General features: G+C 39.9%; 1 protein-coding gene and 1 long non-coding RNA gene across 2 annotated transcripts in view; one reads left to right on the forward strand and one right to left on the reverse strand.

Moving 5' to 3' along the window:
* Positions 1-22,682, reverse strand: part of LOC121649097 (solute carrier family 12 member 2-like) — a 58,710-nt gene that overhangs the window by 6,807 nt on the left and 29,221 nt on the right. Inside the window, exons 12-23 of the mRNA XM_041999651.1 lie at positions 19,114-19,237; positions 18,934-19,035; positions 18,513-18,668; positions 17,937-18,036; positions 17,673-17,784; positions 17,454-17,594; positions 17,210-17,316; positions 9,470-9,549; positions 8,000-8,140; positions 7,512-7,625; positions 7,273-7,384; positions 5,670-5,756 (exon numbers count right to left, since the gene is read on the reverse strand). Of these exons, the coding sequence (XP_041855585.1) occupies positions 5,670-5,756; positions 7,273-7,384; positions 7,512-7,625; positions 8,000-8,140; positions 9,470-9,549; positions 17,210-17,316; positions 17,454-17,594; positions 17,673-17,784; positions 17,937-18,036; positions 18,513-18,668; positions 18,934-19,035; positions 19,114-19,237 (1,376 nt within the window). The remainder of the gene's footprint in view (positions 1-5,669; positions 5,757-7,272; positions 7,385-7,511; positions 7,626-7,999; positions 8,141-9,469; positions 9,550-17,209; positions 17,317-17,453; positions 17,595-17,672; positions 17,785-17,936; positions 18,037-18,512; positions 18,669-18,933; positions 19,036-19,113; positions 19,238-22,682) is intronic.
* On the forward strand, positions 358-22,568 carry LOC121649100. Its single transcript, XR_006012064.1, has 3 exons — positions 358-532; positions 17,323-17,328; positions 22,557-22,568. It is a non-coding gene; the product is annotated as an uncharacterized LOC121649100 (long non-coding RNA).

Here is a 22,682-nt window from a genome sequence, read left to right on the forward strand (position 1 = left end):
ACGGCGCGCCTTCATCCCCCTAAGTTCAGACCTTCCGGGACGCCCGGTGCGGCCCCCTCCAAGCATCCGCTCCGTCTGACCCACCCTCTCTCCCTCCTTCCCAGGCTCCGGGGAAGGGGCGCCACTCCCGTCGAGCCCCTGGCATGAGTCGGGCGCGGCTGCCGGTGGACCCTCCAGTCTCCGAGCTGACCGCGTTACGCGTGCGAACCACAGGGAAAATTCGGCGAGAGCGGACCGCCCTTAATGGGGGACTGTGGGGTGCCGGACGGCTGAGGCGCGCAGGGGGGGTGCCCGCTCCCGAGCCTGCCTGTCGTCGCAGCGGGGAACCCGGCTGATCCCGAGCTCCGTGAGCCCCCGGCACGGTCTTCTCGGAGTCGGGTTGTTTGAGAATGCAGCCCAAAGCGGGTGGTAAACTACATCTAAGGCTAAATACCGGCACGAGACCGATAGTCGATAAGTACCTTAAGGGAAAGTTGAAAAGAACTTTGAAGAGAGAGTTCAAGAGGGTGTGAAACCGTTAAGAGGTAAACGGGTGGGGTCCGCGCAGTCTGCCCGGGGGATTCAACCCGACGGGTCAGGGACGGCTGCCCGGTGCGGAGGGATCCCCGCCGCTTCTCCTCTCGGGGGGCAGGCGGCGGGGACCTCTCCCCGGCGCTGGCTGGCCCTCGCCGGGCGCATTTCCTCCGCGACCGGCTCCGCGACCGGCTCCGCGGCGGCCATGAAGGGCTCGGGGACTCTGGTTGTCCTCTAGCCAGCTGGGTGCGGGCCTCCAGCTGCAGCAGGCTGGCTGGGGAGGAGTGTGACTTGGGCCCTGGATGTCTTCTGGAGGCTTGGTGCCTGCTGAATGTCTGCTGGAGGTCATGCGGACCTGACGCAGCAGCAGGCTGGCTGGGTGTGTCTGTGACTGGGGCGCTGGTGGTCCCCCCCAGCAGGCTGGGTGACTGGAGCTATTGAAGAAATATTGATATTTTTACTGTAAAAAATTAATTAAAAACAGAAGGAGCTTTCAAAATAAATCAAAAGAGGTGTGTCTTGTTTGTTTGTCTCAGTAGAATAATTTAATTGAGGTTTGGGGCCCCTCGGTGACATGATGTGGAAGCTATTGAAGAAATATTGATATTTTTACTGTAAAAAATTAATAAAAAACAGAAGGAGCCTTTAAAATGAATCAAAAGGGGTGTGTCTTGTTTGTGTGTGTTAGTAGAATAATTTAGTAGAGGTTTGGGGCCCCTCGGTGACATGATGTGGAAGCTATTGAAGAAATACTGATTTTACTACTGTAAAAAATTAATAAAAAACAGAAGGAGCCTTTAAAATGAATCAAAAGGGGTGTGTCTTGTTTGTGTGTGTTAGTAGAATAATTTAGTAGAGGTTTGGGGCCCCTCGGTGACATGATGTGGAAGCTATTGAAGAAATACTGATTTTATTACTGTAAAAAATTAATAAAAAACAGAAGGAGCCTTTAAAATGAATCAAAAGGGGTGTGTCTTGTTTGTGTGTCTTGGTAGAATAATTTAGTAGGGGTTTGGGGCCCCTCGGTGACATGATGTGGAAGCTATTGAAGAAATACTGATTTTATTACTGTAAAAAATTAATAAAAAACAGAAGGAGCTTTCAAAATGAATCAAAAGGGGTGTGTCTTGTTTGTGTGTCTTGGTAGAATAATTTAATTGAGGTTTGGGGCCCCTCGGTGACATGATGTGGAAGCTATTGAAGAAATATTGATATTTTTACTGTAAAAAATTAATAAAAAACAGAAGGAGCTTTCAAAATGAATCAAAAGGGGTGTGTCTTGTTTGTGTGTCTCAGTAGAATAATTTAATTGAGGTTTGGGGCCCCTCGGTGACATGATGTGGAAGCTATTGAAGAAATATTGATTTTATTACTGTAAAAAATTAATAAAAAACAGAAGGAGCCTTTAAAATGAATCAAAAGGGGTGTGTCTTGTTTGTGTGTGTTAGTAGAATAATTTAGTAGAGGTTTGGGGCCCCTCGGTGACATGATGTGGAAGCTATTGAAGAAATACTGATTTTATTACTGTAAAAAATTAATAAAAAACAGAAGGAGCTTTCAAAATGAATCAAAAGGGGTGTGTCTTGTTTGTGTGTCTTGGTAGAATAATTTAGTAGGGGTTTGGGGCCCCTCAGTCACAATTTGTGGAAGCTATTGAAGAAATATTGATATTTTTACTGTAAAAAATTAATAAAAAACAGAAGGAGCTTTCAAAATGAATCAACAGGGGTGTGTCTTGTTTCTTTGTCTCAGTAGAATAATTTAATTGAGGTTTGGGGCCCCTCGGTGACATGACCTGGAAGCTATTGAACGTTAATCATAAATTTACAGTACAAAAAATACTCAAAAATAATCAATGAGTATAAATGCAATAAAAATGAGTGTGCCTCATCTGTGGAGACTAGTAGAAAAGTTTAATATGGAATTTGTGTCAATGGGTCACATGACCTGGAAGCTATTGAACGATTATCATAAATTTACAGTACAAAAAATACTCAAAAATAATAAATGAGTATAAATGCAATAAAAATGAGTGTGCCTCATCTGTGGAGACTAGTAGAAAAGTTTAATATGGAATTTGTGTCAATGGGTCACATGACCTGGAAGCTATTGAACGTTAATCCTAAATTTACAGTACAAAAAATACTCAAAAATAATAAATGACTATAAATGCAATAAAAAATGAGTGTGCCTGATCTCTGGAGACTAGTAGAAAAGTTTAATATGGAATTTGTGTCAATGGGTCACATGACCTGGAAGCTATTGAACGTTAATCCTAAATTTACAGTACAAAAAATACTCAAAAATAATAAATGAGTATAAATGCAATAAAAAATGAGTGTGCCTGATCTCTGGAGACTAGTAGAAAAGTTTAATATGGAATTTGTGTCAATGGGTCACATGACCTGGAAGCTATTGAACGATTATCATAAATTTACAGTACAAAAAATACTCAAAAATAATAAATGACTATAAATGCAATAAAAAATGAGTGTGCCTCATCTGTGGAGACTAGGAGAAAAGTTTAATATGGAATTTGTGTCAATGGGTCACATGACCTGGAAGCTATTGAACGATTATCATAAATTTACAGTACAAAAAATACTCAAAAATAATAAATGACTATAAATGCAATAAAAAAAATGAGTGTGCCTGATCTCTGGAGACTAGTAGAAAAGTTTAATATGGAATTTGTGTCAATGGGTCACATGACCTGGAAGCTATTGAACGTTAATCATAAATTTACAGTACAAAAAATACTCAAAAATAATAAATGAGTATAAATGCAATAAAAAATGAGTGTGCCTGATCTCTGGAGACTAGTAGAAAAGTTTAATATGGAATTTGTGTCAATGGGTCACATGACCTGGAAGCTATTGAACGATTATCATAAATTTACAGTACAAAAAATACTCAAAAATAATAAATGAGTATAAATGCAATAAAAAATGAGTGTGCCTGATCTCTGGAGACTAGTAGAAAAGTTTAATATGGAATTTGTGTCAATGGGTCACATGACCTGGAAGCTATTGAACGATTATCATAAATTTACAGTACAAAAAATACTCAAAAATAATAAATGAGTATAAATGCAATAAAAAATGAGTGTGCCTGATCTCTGGAGACTAGTAGAATAGTTTAATATGGATTTTGTGTCAATGGGTCACATGACCTGGAAGCTATTGAACGTTAATCATAAATTTACAGTACAAAAAATACTCAAAAATAATAAATGAGTATAAATGCAATAAAAATGAGTGTGCCTCATCTGTGGAGACTAGTAGAAAAGTTTAATATGGAATTTGTGTCAATGGGTCACATGACCTGGAAGCTATTGAACGATTATCATAAATTTACAGTACAAAAAATACTCAAAAATAATAAATGACTATAAATGCAATAAAAAATGAGTGTGCCTGATCTCTGGAGACTAGTAGAAAAGTTTAATATGGAATTTGTGTCAATGGGTCACATGACCTGGAAGCTATTGAACGTTAATCATAAATTTACAGTACAAAAAATACTCAAAAATAATAAATGAGTATAAATGCAATAAAAATGAGTGTGCCTGATCTCTGGAGACTAGTAGAAAAGTTTAATATGGAATTTGTGTCAATGGGTCACATGACCTGGAAGCTATTGAACGATTATCATAAATTTACAGTACAAAAAATACTCAAAAATAATAAATGAGTATAAATGCAATAAAAATGAGTGTGCCTGATCTCTGGAGACTAGTAGAAAAGTTTAATATGGAATTTGTGTCAATGGGTCACATGACCTGGAAGCTATTGAACGATTATCATAAATTTACAGTACAAAAAATACTCAAAAATAATAAATGAGTATAAATGCAATAAAAAATGAGTGTGCCTGATCTCTGGAGACTAGGAGAAAAGTTTAATATGGAATTTGTGTCAATGGGTCACATGACCTGGAAGCTATTGAACGATTATCATAAATTTACAGTACAAAAAATACTCAAAAATAATAAATGACTATAAATGCAATAAAAAATGAGTGTGCCTGATCTCTGGAGACTACTAGAAAAGTTTAATATGGAATGTGTGTCAATGGGTCACATGACCTGGAAGCTATTGAAGGATAATCAGAAATTCTAGATAAAAAAAATGGCTAAAAACACGTCGAAAAAATACAGCAAAATCACTCAAAAATCTGGTAATTTAGCAGATTCATTTAATTTTGTTGCATGATATTTCATTGATTTTGTGAGAGTTGGTAACAAGAGAGGACAGCTATAAGTTTTGTTTCTGAAGAGTGATGGTTCAAAATTTATTGACAGTCCCTAAGTCAACAACCACAGCGCGAATATCCAATATCCAACTTGAAACTAACTTCACCGCAGTCCATAGAGGAGCATTATTTTTCTTCTTTACACACACACCTAGAACTTTCTGCTCACTGGTTGATCTTTGGCTGCTCCTGATTGGACGTTACCGTCAATCTAAGCTCTCTGATTGGTGGAAAGTCTGACAGGAAGTGGCTTCATCATCATGTCCAGGTCTAAATAGAGGTCTCTTAGCAACATAGTAGTGATGGTGATGTTTTTATGGTGAAATGTGATAAATAATGCTGTTATCATGGATCATTGTGGATTTACCAGATAGAGTCTCTGAATAAAACTACATTTAGTGGCTGGATTGTAAATGATAGAAATGCTGGAAAACTTCTGTAGATCAGCCAAAGGGTAAAATATCCATCACATTTACCCCACAGAGATACACACGATGATGATGATTTTTAAAGGTTAATGCAGAAAAGTTCTGACTTTTCCAGCAACATCTGCTGCCTTCATCTTTTCCAGGGACGTCCATGCAGAAGAAGAAGAACCACATGAAAGCAGCATGGCTGAGAGGAGGGTACTGGGACTGGTTCTGGACTGCAGTCCAGACCTAAAACAAGCATGAATGTACTGTTTGACACCTGAAGATGTGTTTGCAGGACACAGTGACTCCTGAAACTCTTCATGGTAGTTTTTATGTCTAAGCAGAACCGGATGTAAGGTTTATGAAATGAAGCTGGCGAGAAGATAATGATGAAATACCGCAGTTCATGCTGTCTGTGAGGTAGAAGAATGTTTATATTTTTCTTTTTGCATAACCAAAATCCAGCATTAGAAGAGAAGCGAGTCCTACTTGTGTTTTTTGGGTTTGGTGTTGATGTCTCCGAGTACATTGATGTCAGAGAAGTCGATTCTGAACCTGCTGAGCAACGTGGCCATCCTGGTGACAAACACAGGTTAAGATTTCTGCATTAAAAGGGTTTTTTCCTCAGTTTTAACCCATTAACACCTGAATTTATTTACAAGTATATAAAACCAAAATACAGTCAAAATAAAGAGACGACAATCAGATAAAATACAAATGAATATTAAATAATAATATTAAATCATAAATGACATAAAATGAATAAAATGATAGTAAATACGTAAAGATAGATAAATTAATAAAAGATCTGAAGCAGTTTGTCAGCAAGGGGTTAAATATGGGATGCCAAGTTCTATCTCTGTTTCCTCGTATTTTATACATCTTGCTTACGTTTAAGATGGGAACTAACATAAAATGATGTCTGCACACCTGTTCATCACATACAGGTAAAACACAACATTAATAGAATAAACTAGAATAAATATCATCTAACTGTTTTGAATAAACGCTGAATAAACTGCACCACACCACCTCTGACTGGACGTGGTCTTTGTCTGGTCCCCATGGTCCTGTTTGACCTGGTGACCCTACCAGGCCATGGCCAAACTCCTCCACCGCAGAGGGAGGAGCTTATAAACACAAAAAATATTTAGATTTTACTACAGCCAAAAAAAACAAAAAAAAGGGGGAAATCTGATCAATAAAAGCATGCAGAGATAAAATACTTTTAAAATAATAAAAGGTTTAAATTAAGTAAACTGTAATTAAAATGTATAGTTTATTTACAAAACATTTAATTGAAAATGATTAAATAATTAAAATATGTAATTTATATTTTTTAAATAAACGTAGAATATTTTTAAGACACAACAGATGTTTTCTGCATCTGTAGCTCAATTTCTTTCTTTTTCTTTCTTAAAAGATTCCAGCGGTTTTCCCGCCAGAGGCAGATGTTTGGTTTTACTTTAGTGTTTTACGGCTTGGGTGATGGAATAGCGTTAGCTAACGTTAGCTAACACTCCATACACACCTCTCAGCTCTGCTTCGTTACCTCGGTTTACTAAACCGAACTAATTAACTGGATTCTTCTTCTATATTATTTCTAACTTTCATGGTCATAGGACCTTTTTTTATTTTTAATTTTAAATACTTCTTCATAACTAGCCAAAACAGGCTAGCGGCTAGCTGAGTGTCTGCTCCTGCTTATTGGAGATTATTTAACAACTGACGCACTACCACCAGCAAGTGGTGGGAAGCTGCATTGCAACTGAGCTTTACGTGGACAACAGTAAGGTCTCTTTGTCATCAGCTGGTAAGTTACGCCCCCTCATGGCCCACAGGTGCAAAATGTTTTTTTTTTTTTTTGCAGCCCTGTAGATGGCGCTGGAGGTCCAAGCATGGGCCGCGGCCCCGTGGTTAAGAATCAGTGGTCTAAATGACTGCTGGAATCATTCGATAACTCCATGAATCTGGTCAGATTCTCGGTGGGCTTGGAAACGGGCTGATTACCACTTGGCACCCCATGGTTAACAGTCAGCAGTTAGAAGTTGTGGTCTAGCGTTGAGGCTGAGGTACCAGCTGCAGGACTCACGCTCTGCGGTCGTGGTCGATCCGGTTGATCTTCCCCCCGATGAAGACTCTAATTCTGCAGTCGCCCCACTTGCTCCTGTTAGTCAGCAGGTAGGGGATCAGCAGAGTCAGACCTGAAAACACAAGACGACCCCTCTGCTTCTTTAAACCGGTTTCATGAGTCTCTCTGTTGCCATGGAGACAGATGATGTTCATTCATGTGTCTTATGGGCTGATTGAGCTGAACGTGTAGAAGCTGACCTCCATCATCAAACAGCCACCACACGTCTATGGTTCCTTTGCCCTGTTTCTTCTTGAACTGCTGGCTGGTCTCCAGCAGGCGCTGATCCGTCAGGCTCAGAGGAGGCTTGGCGTCTGTCAGCAGGCAACAAGATCATCGATGTGACGACTTATTAACCCCTAAATGAGTCTATCAGCAGAGTGCAACGTGCAGGTAAAGATGCTGTTAGAGTGGTTACCTAAACCCTGAATGAGGCAGAATACAACACAGCTAAACAAGCTCCAGACGATGGAAAAATTTAACACGTTTCTTTTTTTTATCAATCCTCAAATAAAAGTAAACAGGCTGGAAACAACAACAGGGAGGAAATGGATGTGTCTGCATCTGTTTTTCTTTGCGTCTCATTTCTGGTTCTGCTGTTTCATCCTTTATAAAAGCAAACAAAAGCTGCTGGATTGTGGGTCTGCGTCCGGCTCTGATGTTATCGGGTTAGAAATGAGCGGCTGACCTCTGATGATGAGCGGGCTGCTCTGGGTGCTGGTTGTTTTTGAAGGACAGGAGTCAGAATTGGAGTCTTTCACCAGACTGACAGCAACGATGGCATCCTTCCCGCCGCCCGCCGGCTTCTCGTGGGACAACAGCAGCTCATCTGCAGGGCGAACACATGAACAGATCTTCTCATTTCTGCATTTTATGCCATGTTGACAGAACATTTCAGTCACATCCTGTCTCCACATAAAACATTGAAACCATTTCAGCAAAGTGCACAGAAATAAAACGTCCATCGCTACAGAAATGCCACCGTCTGATCCTCCAGAAACCCCCCAACTCTTCTACTGCTTTATTTACACGTTCACTCTGGTCCCCATCTGAATGATGTCAACCTAATTTAAACTTTTATATGGAAACACACTCGTCACCGTGAACCCTGGTTCTGGAAACGATTTTATTCTTTCACATCAACACAACAAAGGACACGAAGTCACCAGTTTCTCCAGGTTTAACCAGCCTAAGTGCTGGACTGATGCAGAACTTTAAGAACGGACGGAAGACCACAGGGAACCAATGAAAATGCTTTAATTTGTCACATGACTCTCAGGAAGCCATATTGAAAAGGAAAAGGTCTAAAAACATCATTTCTGCCTTTTCTGTCTAGAAAAACATGTTCCCACTACAGGAGAGAAGCTTATTTCTGGCTAAATAATGGAAAGTGTTGTCCTGATGGACGCTGCGTGTGCTGCCTGAAGGCAACATACAACCATGACGGAACCAACACGGCTGCAGCTTTATTTAGTGTTGAAAAGCAGATCATTCAGCATTTAGTTCTGATCTTTATAATGGAACAAAGATGGGTGTGGTGTTGGTGCAGTAGCGTCGGGTTCTGAAGTCGACTTTTACAGAGATTCTGTCGTATTTACTCAGAATTTCCATGTTTTGCTCCAGAATGAATTCAGCAGAAAAAGCAGCTTCATGGAGCTCCATCAGCTGAGCAGCAGCATGGCAGCGCATGTCAGGAAAGATCCAGAAAACCGGCAGAAACTTCCATTAAACCCATCAAACTCTGGAACCGGGCTCCACTTTCTAGTTTAGCAAATGTTGGAGTTTTGTTTTAATCGTAGTTTAATTAGAAAATGAAGCCTGGGCTCTTCTAGACGTTTATTTTCCACAACGTTGTCTCCACACATAAAAGCCTGTAAAAGACGTCCTTTTTTAATATAAAATTATATTTATTTAAACTTGTTGAAGCTTCTTAATATAATATTTCCCCAGATTCTGTTTATTTGGTCTATTCTATGACATAAAAACATTTAAACTGGCATTTTAAGCAGCAGCGGGTTAAGTGAAAATATTCAAATCACCATCGGACTCATCTGCAGGAAAGAGGACGAACATCTCTGAATGTGGAAGGCTTTAAAAAGCAAGAAGAGGAATATAGCTTCTACAGAAACAGAGAAAAGGTAAAAAAATATGAATGTACCTTGTCCCTGGATGTGAGAGATGTCCAGTCCGTCCTGAAGCCGGAGGATCACGACCCCAAACTGCAGGTCAAAGGCATCACTGGAATAAAAGAATGAATAAAATATTTACTGGAAAAATGCAGCAGAGTCAGTTTCCTTCTACGGAAACCATCTGTGTTTCATCCAGAATCTGTCCTGAGGAGGAGGAAGAGGAGCTTCATCAGCAGAGACCTGACAGAGGAAAGACTCTAGACCTCGACTCAGGAGGGAACCGGGACAAAGACCTGGAGAACCAACAAACACACTCCGGTTCACTGATGGACCCCAGTTAGAGTCCTCACCGGGTTTTTATTAGAGAGATAGATGGATGGATGGATGGATGGATGGATGGATGGATGGATGGATGGATAGATAGATAGATAGATAGATAGATAGATAGATAGATAGATAGATAGATAGATAGATAGATGTAAGATTACAGAGAGATTTATTGTAAATCATGACTTCCTCCAATCTGTGTAATGTCTTTAATGTGTGACATAATTATTCTCATTGGTCAGACGTTAAACTGTAAAGAAATGTCAGCAGGTGAGGTAGACAGTACTCTGCCACACCATGAGGGGGCGCACATGAACTGGCGGGTGCTTGTTGCTTCCATGTTTCTGCAGACACTCGGTGCTAAACGTGTTAGCTAAAGTCAGCAGTTCTGCTTCTTCTCACTCCCCAGATGGAGGATTATACATCTGAACAACTACTACTTCAGACAAGAAGTCAGAGCTGCAGACAGGAAGTCGGAGCTGCAGACAGGAAGTCAGAGCTGCAGACAGGAAGTCGGAGCTGCAGGCAGGAAGTCAGAGCTGCAGACAGGAAGTCGGAGCTGCAGACAGGAAGTCGGAGCTGCAGGCAGGAAGTCGGAGCTGCAGGCAGGAAGTCAGAGCTGCAGGCAGGAAGTCAGAGCTGCAGACAGGAAGTCAGAGCTGCAGACAGGAAGTCAGAGCTGCAGGCAGGAAGTCAGAGCTGCAGACAGGAAGTCACAGAGCATTTTAAAAAAAAAAAAAAAAAAAAAAAAAAAAAGGAAGTCACAGAGCTTTTTTTTTTTTTTACAATACAAAACCATACAAACATGGCCATTCAGGTTAAGGTTGTACATATGTGGCAATTACAGAGGAAACAGGGGTAGAACAACTGGTAGCTAACAATGTATTTAACATGGATGATATAAATGCATAAAATATGGACAAACAAGTTAAATTAATGGATATGGGGAGAGAAAACAGGGAGTGTTACAAGGGGAGTAAAACATTGGTTCAGTTCTCAATATCGTTAGAGTTACTCATAGCATCCAGTAATCTTTGAGCTGTGGGTCCATTGACAAATTTTAGGGATTTCAAATATACGTTAAACTCATTTTTGAAGTGAGCAGAACGGGGGAGATTTTTGCTTTCTATTTTTGTGTATGAAGAATTTAGCCATGCACAGAACGACATTAATACAGAGTTCGTCATTATTGTTTTTAAGTAACAGGCCGAATATAATGTCAACCTTAGAGAAAGAGGCTAGTAGAGAAGAGAATTTGTTTTCCAGACATACATTTCTATCTGACCAGAACCTTTGGACTATGTCACAGGAGAAGAAAACATGGTCGGTGTCTTCAATGTTATTTTCACAAAATGAACATAGTTTATCTACAATGTTAAAGCGTAGTCTAAGTAGTTCTTTTGAGGGATAGATATCATTCATAATTTTGAAGTGTGTTTCTTTTGCTTTAGGGGGTATGGGAAATTTTAAGTACATAGATCTAAGTTTGTTAACGGTGTTCTTGTCAAATTTATATAAAATGTTGTTTCTGTTTTGTTTCCCAAGAAAAAAACTTTCGTTGAGACATTTACGGACAAATGAGTTATTGCATTTCTTGTCTAGGAGCAAGGTTTCATGAATTAATAAGGGAGGTAACTGTTGATAAATAGTTTGGTGCATCATTATGTTTCTAGTTATAAATAAAAATTCTTTGGGAAGAGCATTACGTAATTTCAAGGATTCTGCGATGGGAGGAGTAAACGAGTGTCTAAAGCAGAATTGTTCATAGTCCAATAAGTTACCAGTGGTATCCAATAAATCAGTCACCGACCATATGTTCCTCCTTAGCCAGTCTTCATAAAAGAGGGATCTGTTACGATGTAGTATGCATCTATTGTTCCATATTACAGTGGAATGGGGAGAAACATTATGTACATATAATAATTTCCAATATAACAAAATGTGCTTATGGAACAGGGTTATAGGGAGTTTATTAATATCAAAATCCGTTATGAGTAAGAATTTCAAACCACCAATCTTGTTGAATAGATAATTTGGTATACAGTACCAGAAGGAGTTGTCATGTTTAATCCGTGATTTTAGCCATTTTAGCTTAAGGGTTCCAGTCATACAATCAAAATCAATAACTTTCAGGCCACCGTCTGATATTTCTTTTACCATATTGCTTTTTTTCATGTAATGGGGCCTATTTCTCCAAATAAAGGTAAAGTTAGTTTGGTTGATGGACTTTATCAACTTATTAGGAATAGCAATAGTGTAAGCTGGGAAAATACATCTTGATAGGCTCTCCATGTTTGTCAGATAAATTCGGCCTAATATAGAGAGGTCTCTTTGGAGCCATAGATTTAATTTTGATTTACATTCAGTCATTTTTTTAACCAGATTCATTGATTGACTTAGGTGTTGATCTTTAGTAAGGTAAATACATAGGTATTTAATCTCTGTTTTGATTGGGATGTGGCTAATTTCTTTTAGAGATGTATCATGGATGGCTGTGAGTTCACATTTTTTAAGGTTTAAATACAGACCTGATGCTTTTGAGAATTTTATAATTTTTTCTATGGATAAAGGAACTTGGGTTTCATCTTTTAGGAATAGAGTTGTGTCATCCGCAAGTTGGCTAATGATAATTTCTGATCCTAATACATTCAGTTTTTTTAGGGAATTACAGTTTTTGAGGTAAATGGATAACATTTCCGTTGCAATCAAAAACAGGTATGGTGAGATGGGGCATCCTTGAGGAATTCCTACGTTGATCTTGAAATTTGGAGTAGTGCCATTAGGTACGATAACACAACGATTAATATTCTTGTATAGGCCAGGTTTCTAAATCTATTACCAAATCTGAAAAATTCAAGAACTGATAAGAGGAACTGGTGTTCCACCGAGTCGAATGCTTTATAGAAGTCTAGAAAAAATAGAAAACCATCGTCTTTAATCAAATGCCTGTATTCAATGATGTCCATTACCAGTCGTATGTTATTGTGGATTGAACTGCCTTTTAAGAATCTAGATTGTGTTTCTGCAACGATGTTTGATATCCCTGTTTGGAGGCGGGAAACAAAGACATAAGTTAATAGTTTGTAGTCTGAATTTCTTGAGGTGATAGGCCTTCTGTTTTTTATAAGTCTAGGGTCTTTATTAGGATTAGGGATGGAGATTATAATTTCGTGTTTCACTGTGGTTGGAAGTGTGTAGGACTCAAAAATTTCTAAAAACACTTGGTAGAGGAGTTCTCTAATATCCTTCCAGAAATGTCTATAAAAATCTCCTGTGAGGCCATCTGAACCAGGGGCTTTATTTAGGGAGAGTTTACCAATAGCTGCATCAAGTTCTGTGATTGATAAGTGATCGTCGCAGACTTGTTTGAAGTTATCATCTATTTTGTGGACGTACTGTGCTATTTCACTTAGAAAGGAATCACAGTCCTCTTTAGAGAATTTAGAGCTGTATAACTGGCTATAAAATTTAAAGATTTCAGAGGATATTATTTTCTCATCTCAGATTTCTATATTATTTACCAATATAGATTTAAAGTTGTTCTTTTCTTGCCTTCTTCTTTCAAGGTTACAAAAATATGCCGAGTTCTTTTCCCCTTCCTCCATCCATTTTGCACGGGATCTGACAAAATGCTCCTTGAGCTCTCAAAGTATATAATTCTTCTAACTCAGATTCTGTATCTTTTCCTTTTTGTCTTCAGTCAGGTTGGATTCACCACAGAGTAGATTCAATTGGTTTATTATATCTAGTTCTTTTTTTCTTTGTCTTTTAAATTTTTTTACTAAAAGAAATAGAGAATTTCCTAATTTTATATTTGATAAATTCCCATTTTATAATTGGGGACACCAATTCCTCAGATATCACAGTTTCCAAAATTATTGATTTAATATTGTGGCAGTAAATATTGTTTTTGATGAGACTGGCATTAAATTTCCCATATTCATTGGGAAACGATTTTTGGCATATAGGTTTAAGACTTTATAGACTTATAAGGCCCTAAGTTACCTTCTAAACCATAACTCAACTAGAGGCCGTAACAACTTATGGTGTGATTTTCTGACCATTTATGAAAGCATGAGGACCTCGGAACATCGTTTTGCATCCATTTTTTCTTGCTTGTTCGACTTTTGGCCATATAGCTTTTCTTGCTTCTCTGTCTTATTTGGTAAGGTCTTCTGCAAACCGGATGTTGAGATCTTTGCAGATGGGATGGTGTTTTGTCGTTTGCCATATTTCGTCTCTGCAGATTCTTGCTGTGAACTGGATGATGATTTGGCGAGGGTAGTTAGCGTTGCTTGGGCCACCCGTGTTGAGGATAAAGTCAATCTTCTCCTTCCAGTGTGGAGCGATCTTTGTGATGATATCTGAAGCCTTAACTCGTGTGTTTTCTTCTTTTTCTTCTTTGAGACCGATTAGTCTTAAATTCCATCTTCTCTTATATCGCTCCATTTCTGAGGCTCTGCTTTCCAGCTCCTTCATTCTTTTCTCCACTGCAAGATTTTTCTCTTAACTGTTTCACTTCATCTTGTAAGTTCTTGTTCTGATCTTTGCCGTCTTTGATTTCAGCAGAATTAAATTCTACCCTTTGGCAATGTTGGCGATAGTCAGTGTGTTTTGTTTTAGCTCTGACTTAAGATCTGTCACCATCTCTTGAAGAGTTCCGATTGCTGCTAAGATGGCGGCGTTGGAAGGGTTGTCTTCGCAGGTCTGAGAGTTGGAAGTTTCGTCTGATCTTGGTTTTTTCTGAGGTGCTGGTGGTTTGGAAGGTGAGGTTAAGCTGTTTTTAATGCTTTTGTTGTTCCTTTCTGTGTCTTCCAACGTGCAGTAGTCGTGTGGGAACATCGTCTTGGCTTTTGCATTAGCAGTAGCTTTAGCATTAGCTTTGGCCATGGTTCTGTTTAAGAAGTTGAGATACATCCGCCAGAGTTTAAGACGCTTATTGACTTACGGATAGTTATTGGCAGAAGGCAAGCTTTTGGAAGTTATGTCTTAATTGCCATTTTCAGGGTTTTACTGCAGAGTGGAATTATTGAGCATCTGCTCCCTCCATCGTCTTGCCGGAAGTTGGAGGAAGTCACAGAGCTGCAGACAGGAAGTCACAGAGCTGCAGGCAGGAAGTCACAAAACTGCAGACAGGAAGTCAGAGCTGCAGGCAGGAAGTCAGCGCTGCAGGCAGGAAGTCAGCGCTGCAGACAGGAAGTCAGAGCTGCAGACAGGAAGTCAGCGCTGCAGACAGGAAGTCACAAAGCTGCAGGCAGGAAGTCAGAGCTGCAGACAGGAAGTCAGCGCTGCAGGCAGGAAGTCAGAGCTGCAGACAGGAAGTCAGCGTTGCAGACAGGAAGTCAGAAAGCTGCAGACAGGAAGTCACAGAGCTGCAGGCAGGAAGTCACAGAGCTGCAGGCAGGAAGTCAGCGCTGCAGACAGGAAGTCAGAAAGCTGCAGACAGGAAGTCACAGAGCTGCAGGCAGGAAGTCAGAGAGCTGCAGACAGGAAGCAGTAAAGTGGAAGTCCTACGAGGGGAGTGAAAGCTGGCGCGAATGGCTGCTGCTGCTGCTGCTCTCTGGTATTTAAACTGAGATGATTTCTTAAAACTTTAGTGTAACTTTTAACTTTTGATGAATGGCTGAATACCTAGAATCTGTGTTTTTTTCAACTGAACCTTCACCTGATCCTGGGACTTGGTGGACTGTTTGTCCCTGTTCAGTGTGTTTGTGAACAGACTCTGATTTCCTTCTTATTGAATTTCTCATTAGCTGTTTTGCTGTTTGTTCTTGCCTTCAGTCATGTTAGCTGATAAGACCTACCTGTGGATTATGCTCACCTGTCCTCGTCTGGCAACCTTCCAAACCAGGTGGAAGGAATCATCCAATACTTGGCTGATGAGCTTCTTCGGCTTACTGCATGATAAGGACATTAACATGGATGCTCTCTCTGCTGATAGGAAGAGTCTAAACTGATAATTTCTCTGCCCCTGATGAAATGGTCCTACAACAACAGTCTACATAATCTTTGGAATAGCCTAGCTCCCCTCAGGGCTAGATCTGTTACTTTCTCCAACTCTTCACCTTGGTTCACTCTCAGACATCTTAAAGCTAAAAGACGCCAGCCTGAACTTATATACAGGAAGACTGGCCTAACTGTACACAGGGAAATGTACTTCATATGTCTTTCATAAGGACAGGATCATGCAAGCCAAATCTATATTTTATTCCGGTCTAATCTGTATGAAGGAAGGTGATTCTAAAGCTCCGTTCTCTGTGTTGTAACACATCACACAGCCTTACACACACACACTTATATCTCTCTGATAAATCCTTCAGCAGCTTTTACTCTTCTGACTGGAATCGTTCCATCTCCTAAGAAACCATGAATGTAGTAATCGCCATCTTTTCTCCACCCTTCCATACCAGGGGTTGGCAACCCACTGCTTTTTCATCCATCCGCTGTGGCTCCCTTCAAAAATAAATAACCAGTATTTAAATTTATTTAACTGCAAACTGGAAGATTATGGTGACCATGTTACATTAAAATAAAAGGTTGTTAAACTGTATAAATTGTCATTTTTTGTTGCTGAAAGTAAACGTCACAAACACCTTTATGCAACACCTGCACGGTTTATTGACCCCAGCAGGCTAACCGTGGAAGAATCCAAGAAAAGAAAAATTTCGAAAGAAAACGGAAGGCTTAATGCTACGTGGACATATTCTTTTGCTTTTACTGCTGATGACAACCGTTTACCAAAAAACCAAATGTTGTGAGACATTTCCAACCTAAACATCAGAAATACTCAGAATCAGAAATACTTTATTAATCCCTTTGGAATTCCTCAGGGAAATCCAGCCTTTACAAAAAATGTCTGGAAATGTAAGTCGCTTTGGATAAAAGCGTCTGCTAAATGACTGTAGAATAGAATAGAATAGAATAGAATAGAAGAAGAGAGAAAATAAGCAGCAACAACAACAGCAGCCACCCCATGTCCAGGCTGCAGCTCCTTGGTGCAGCCGGCCCATGTTCGAATCCCGGCCTGGGGGTGTTGCAGGTCTGGTACCACTGGAACGCCTGTTACCACCAGGACGTTTGAATCCCGGGTACCATAAGAGCAGCATAAAGTGCAAAACAGATCAAAGCACAGAGCTGATCATACTCTAAAGCTGGATCTACACACACGTGGATTATGCGTAAGATTTTTATCACCGCCGTATGCTCTGCGTAGGTCCGCTGAGGCTTGACCCACACCTTTCCAGACCTGACGTGCACCCCTGCTTGCAGCGTGATTATGCACAAGTTTCGCTTGTCTAACGAAGTGGCCAAAGAAGGAGGTCCTGCAGGGTTTTCCGGAACGCAGAGTTTTAAAGTAGTGCAACTTTAAAATCTTAGAGACACAAATCTCAAACTTGTTTAAACCTCACTGGTTGTGATTTTAGAGCCATGTGAGTCCTTACTGTATAGTGTTGATATAGTTCTCCACATCCCTCATGTCTCCATCGGCCCAGTTGTTCTTGAAGCCCATGACCAGCGTGTTGGGCTTTAGACGACCCAAACCAACAGCCTGAAGGAGAAAGTTGGCATTTTTCTTGTTATCATAGAACAAGCTGTTAAGTTAAATTCAAAGATGATGTAATAATAATAACTCTGGTCTGAACTGTGACATCATATGGTAAAAATAAGGCATCCAGGTTTTCATACCTGCAGGAGCAGCTGTGCTCCATGTCTCAGGTTATCAGCAAAAACAGGAGCATAAAAGGCCTTGATGCGTTTCCTGATGAGCCAGCGCTGACAGCGGGCGTAATCCTGAGACAACTCCTTAAAGTTGGGCCGGCGGGACACCTGCAGCGGGGGTGAGACGTGCTTGGAGAGCATGCAGAGAGCGTGGCATGGAACATGAGAGCATCAGACGGTACGTACGATCCTGACGTGTCCGCAGACCATGAGGCTGACGTTCTTGGTGAAAGCGTTAACCAGCTGCAGCAGAGCAGGGCGGGAGTTTGGATAACCAGCCAGGACCAGACACTGAGGCCTGGAAACACCAGGATTTTTCACATCAAGCAGTTTAGAAAGTCTCTCATGTCTGTGTGATTATATTTACAAAGTCTGGAGATTTTTTAGTGTTAACTGTAAACAGGAAAAGCTTCATAAATGCTTCTTCATCACTATGGAAACGGAACGAACCTGAAGTTTTTCACGTGGTCCTCGACGGTGGTCAGACTGAGACAGTGGGTCAGAGCCTGGTTGTAGGTCAGAGCCTGAGTGGACGAACCCCAGTTCACATCTGCAGGAAACAGCGAGTGAAAGTGGATTGTGGCTGTTTGACTTTCAGCTGCAGCTCTGCAGGTTATCAGGCTGCTTCGCAGTCATTAGAGGTTTTATTAAAGAAAAATCTTTTCTTTGTAAAATTTCGATATTGTTACTGTTTAATTTAAAATATTGGATGGTTTGAGCTCAAAGGTTCACATGTGGCCACAGAGCTGCTGTGGAGGCAGCGTCATGTCGTCTGACATGTATTCTTCATTTTTTTAAACCTGTAAAGTATCAGCACCCAAATATATGAATTACTGTGTAATAAAGTCCAAACACTGAAACTTAAGGGAAACTATAACCACACAAAATAAATGTCATATGCATGAAATATGACATATAAATATAAAAATATAAAATCTAAAAGACTGTGGCCAGCCGACCACCACCTGTGTGACCTGGATGTCTGATTTGTAGGGGTTTAAAAAATAACAACCATCATGTTTTTACCTGGCTTCTTGTAACTAACATAGATGTAGAGCGCCAGCACAATGAGGAGGGTGACGAGAGCCGCCCACCAGTTGATGACGAACATCACCACGCAGCACAGGATGGCCCCGGCCAGAGACACCCACATGTTGTAGTATTTGAAGCTGGGACGCCATCCTGTGGAGACGTTAACGGGCCAGGAATGACACAGTGAACTTAACAACTAAATTAAACACAATGAACTTAACAATCCACCTGTTACCTCACAGCCTTGTTCTCAGACAACAGGTCACGAGTTAAAATAAGGAATGAGAACGTCCTGATTTCCTGGACCTTTTGTAACAGCAACCCAATATATATGACATCTCTAAGAAAATCAACTCCTACTCTGGAATGGAAACTTCCGGTCCTGATGGTGGACTTGAGTTTAGTTTCATGGTACCTGGAGAGTTGGCCAAAGAGGCGTGGAAGACCGAGAAGTTGATGAGAGCATACGAAGCCAGGAAAAAGTTGGAGATGATGGGAGCGATGATGTTTAACTCAGCTGGTGGACAAAGGCAGAGATTCCATGTTAACAAAGATGTTTTCTATTTTTTCTCACTCAGAAGTCTGTCTGTCGTACCGATGAGGATGAAGGCGAGGCCGATGCAGAAGGTCAAGACGTAAGCACGGAGAGGCTCGTTGTTCTTCCCGTAGCCCTTCGCAAACATTCCAAGTCCGGGATAGAGCTTGTCCTTACAGAGCGCCTGGAATAACGACAAACTTTATTCATATTCGTTGATCATTTCAGAGATTCAGCATGAAACTCTTAAATGTTTTAGTGTCTGTTGGAAGCAGAGCTTCTTCACCTGGACAGAACGGGAAGGTGGAGAGAAGGAGGTGATAAAGCAGATAAACGTGTGACAGGAGCAAACGGTGGAAACAGCTGGAAGTCTAATCCAGAAATCTTTAGATGCAAAGAGCAGGGACTTTTCCAAGAACTGTCTGGATTAGAGGAACTTTCCCGCTGCTGAAATGAGCCGATCCCTGCAGCAGATGTCCGTCAAGCAGGCGTCCAGACTTATTAAACGGTTACCAAAACCACTAAAGAAACTTCAAACCGTATTTCATTTAATGATTTTACTGTCCCGTGTGAAGGCCGCGCTCTTCAGTGGTGGCGTGAACACTGCTCTAGGCCAGAGAGCCGTTGCTAAGGCAACGGACAGGGAGCAGAGGCCCTTATCTCGACAGATAACACCTGCTGGAAACCCCCGCTTTCTGCTCTCAGTGAGTGAAGGAGGGAGAGAAGTTTATTAAAGTTTGAATCTATGACTGTTATGGCACACATGATGTGAGATGATGTTTTTAATCAAAAGACTGAGTTTATGGACTGCCTGATCAATACTCAGTTATGTTTTTCTATGTGTTATGTATTACTTATTCACATTTCATATATTCCTGTTTGCTTGCTTATTTACAGTATTATCTTTAGATTTAGTGATGCTTTCTTTCTTTCTTTCTTTCTTTCTTTATAAAGATCCCCATTAGCTTTTGCAAGGCATCAGCTATTCTTCCTGGGGTCTTTAAATTTTTGCAATTGACAATAAAAGCACAATACACACATAATACAAGACAGTACATATAGTACATGAACACAAACTCACACAACATACCCACTCTCCGTAACACAAATATAACACTAAGACTGCAACACACATCACAAGCTCCTACACTGAAACATCATTAAAGAAAAAAAATATGAAAAAAAAAAAAAAAAAAAATAGTTAAATATACAACAAAATAATTATCTTACTCTAGGATACCATGACCCCTCAACAGGCCTGAACACAAAGAAATAACAGTCAACTCAAATCAGTACAGACTGCTACAATCAACCTAAATAAGCTATATTATAAATCAAAATTACGTGCTAAATAATAATCTTTTAATTTCATTTTAAAATTTACCATATTATTCTGTTTTATTATATAATCAGGAAGTGAGTTCCATTCCTTCATTGCTCTAAATATCACTGTAGATTTAACAACTGTCTTGCTTATTGGCAAAGTAAAATAACCTCCACTAGCATGTCTTGTTGTATAGTTATGCATCTCTGAACTGAAGGACAATTTACTATACAAAATAGTAGGCTTTTTTGAAGTAATTATGTTTCTAATGAAGACCATCAACAGAAATAATAATCTATATTTCACCTCTAGCCAATGAAGATGGTCATGCATTTTACTTATGTTTGTCCGTATTCCACAGCAGAGGGCCACTCTTGCTGCTTTATTTTGTGCCATTTGAAGTTTCCTGATGTTACTTAATGATGTATTGGACCAAACAACTGTACAGTAATTGATATGTGACAAAATCAGAGCTTGACATACCTGTTTAGAAGTTTGTGGTGTGAAGAATTTATAACATCTTCTAATCATAGATAAAATATTTCCCATCTTTATTAGTATTCTCTGAACATGCTTAGTCCAGGATAGTTTATGGTCAATAATTACACCTAACAATTTTACTTCATTTTCTTGTTGAACTCGTGTACTATTAATGGTAAGTTCAAGCTTGGGATTTGAACGCAGTCTGTGTTTAGATCCGATCACCATGCTAGTAGTCTTTGACACATTCAACATTAATCTATTGCAATTAATCCACTCTACTACAGGCTTCAGTTCGTGATTTAAATTTGCATTCAGTTCCTCGATGGTGGCTTCTGATAAGTAAATTGTTGTGTCATCAGCATACATTGCCATTTGAGCTTTCTGTAATACTAAGGGAAAATCATTTGTAAAAACTGAATACATTACATGCTCATTAGGTTTTGGATTTTGATTAATAAGAGCTACAGCTTAGTGATATTATTTTGTAGCGTACAGAGAGTGCATTCACAAATAAGATACAAATAAGAGTCAGAGTTTTTACACTGTTGAGGAAGTGAAGAAGAGGCCCAGAAGGGAGTAACCTGTTATCTGCTTTGCTCCGAAGCAGAGCGGAATTTCCCAGCAAAACTCAGAAGATATTAACAAGCAGCCTTTGTGTAGAAAAACTGTAAGGATAGATAGATAACGGGGCAGGGAAAAGTGTCTTCTTTCCTTCAGCCCTGATGCAACCCAGAAGGAGGGACCAACTTGTAGGATGCTCACGTATGCTTTTCTGCTGATGGAAAAATACTAAGAGGGTTGGTTCTAAGTTGTTTCTTTCGATGGAAAATTACTGAGTGGGTTGGTTTTGAGTGTTTTTTCTGCTAGTGGGAAGGTACCAGATGGGATGGTTTTTAAGTTTTGTATATATACTGGTGATTTTGTGAAAAGAGAGGTTTTGTCCGGAGATTTTGAAGAGCTGCTGCGGAGATTTTGCAGAGACTTCTACAGATTTTCTACGGAGACTTAGAGAAAACTTAGTTAGATTTTTACAGAACTTCATCCCTCTTACTGGGATAGATTTTGCCCGTTTGCCAAGGGAGATTTACTTATTATTGAAGAAAACTTAGACCGCGAAAGCGGAAAGCACTCCTTGTGAGAAAACCTTTTACTTTATACTTATTTCTTTTATTTTGCTTTTTAGCCCTCACTGAAAGGGAAGCCCTAAAAGGGAATTTTATTCTTTTTTCTTTCTTTTTATTTTATTCTTTCTGTATTTTACTAATAAAAGAAAACTTGAATAAAAGGGTTATAGTTAACTTCGGTTAACTTCCCAACCAAACTTATTTCTCTTATATTTGTCCACATCCACTGAGGAGAGGAGAGGACAACACAACGAGCAGGTAAGCCCCAGATTCCCCAATGCCCGAAGAGACATAAGAATTTGCTAGATTATTATTTCGATACCAGGTAGTTTTCCTGTTAGGACGATAGTACGGTAGCTTCATACTCATAGACCCAAAGGCTGGCTTATCTACCAGAATAACTCCTCAGGTCTATCTCCGCATGAGCGGACGATAATAATCAGGAATTCTAAAGGGGTAAAATTGCTTATTCTCGCGCCACAAGAATCGAGGTGGAAAGGTTCGCCCATCACTTCGCGACTGGAGTCTCACCGGTCGTTAAAGATCCAAGAGAGGAAACAACAGGACGTGAGCCTGAAAGGTCGGTCAAAGAACTGGCAATAGGGTAAATATTTGTCACCGGTTTCAACATGGCACCCCAGATGGGACCTAACTGAAAAACAAGTCATATAGGAAGAGTGACTCAGATTAGGTTTCCA

The sequence above is a fragment of the Melanotaenia boesemani genome, chromosome 11, assembly GCF_017639745.1.
Source record: "Melanotaenia boesemani isolate fMelBoe1 chromosome 11, fMelBoe1.pri, whole genome shotgun sequence".
Classification (NCBI taxonomy): domain Eukaryota; kingdom Metazoa; phylum Chordata; class Actinopteri; order Atheriniformes; family Melanotaeniidae; genus Melanotaenia; species Melanotaenia boesemani.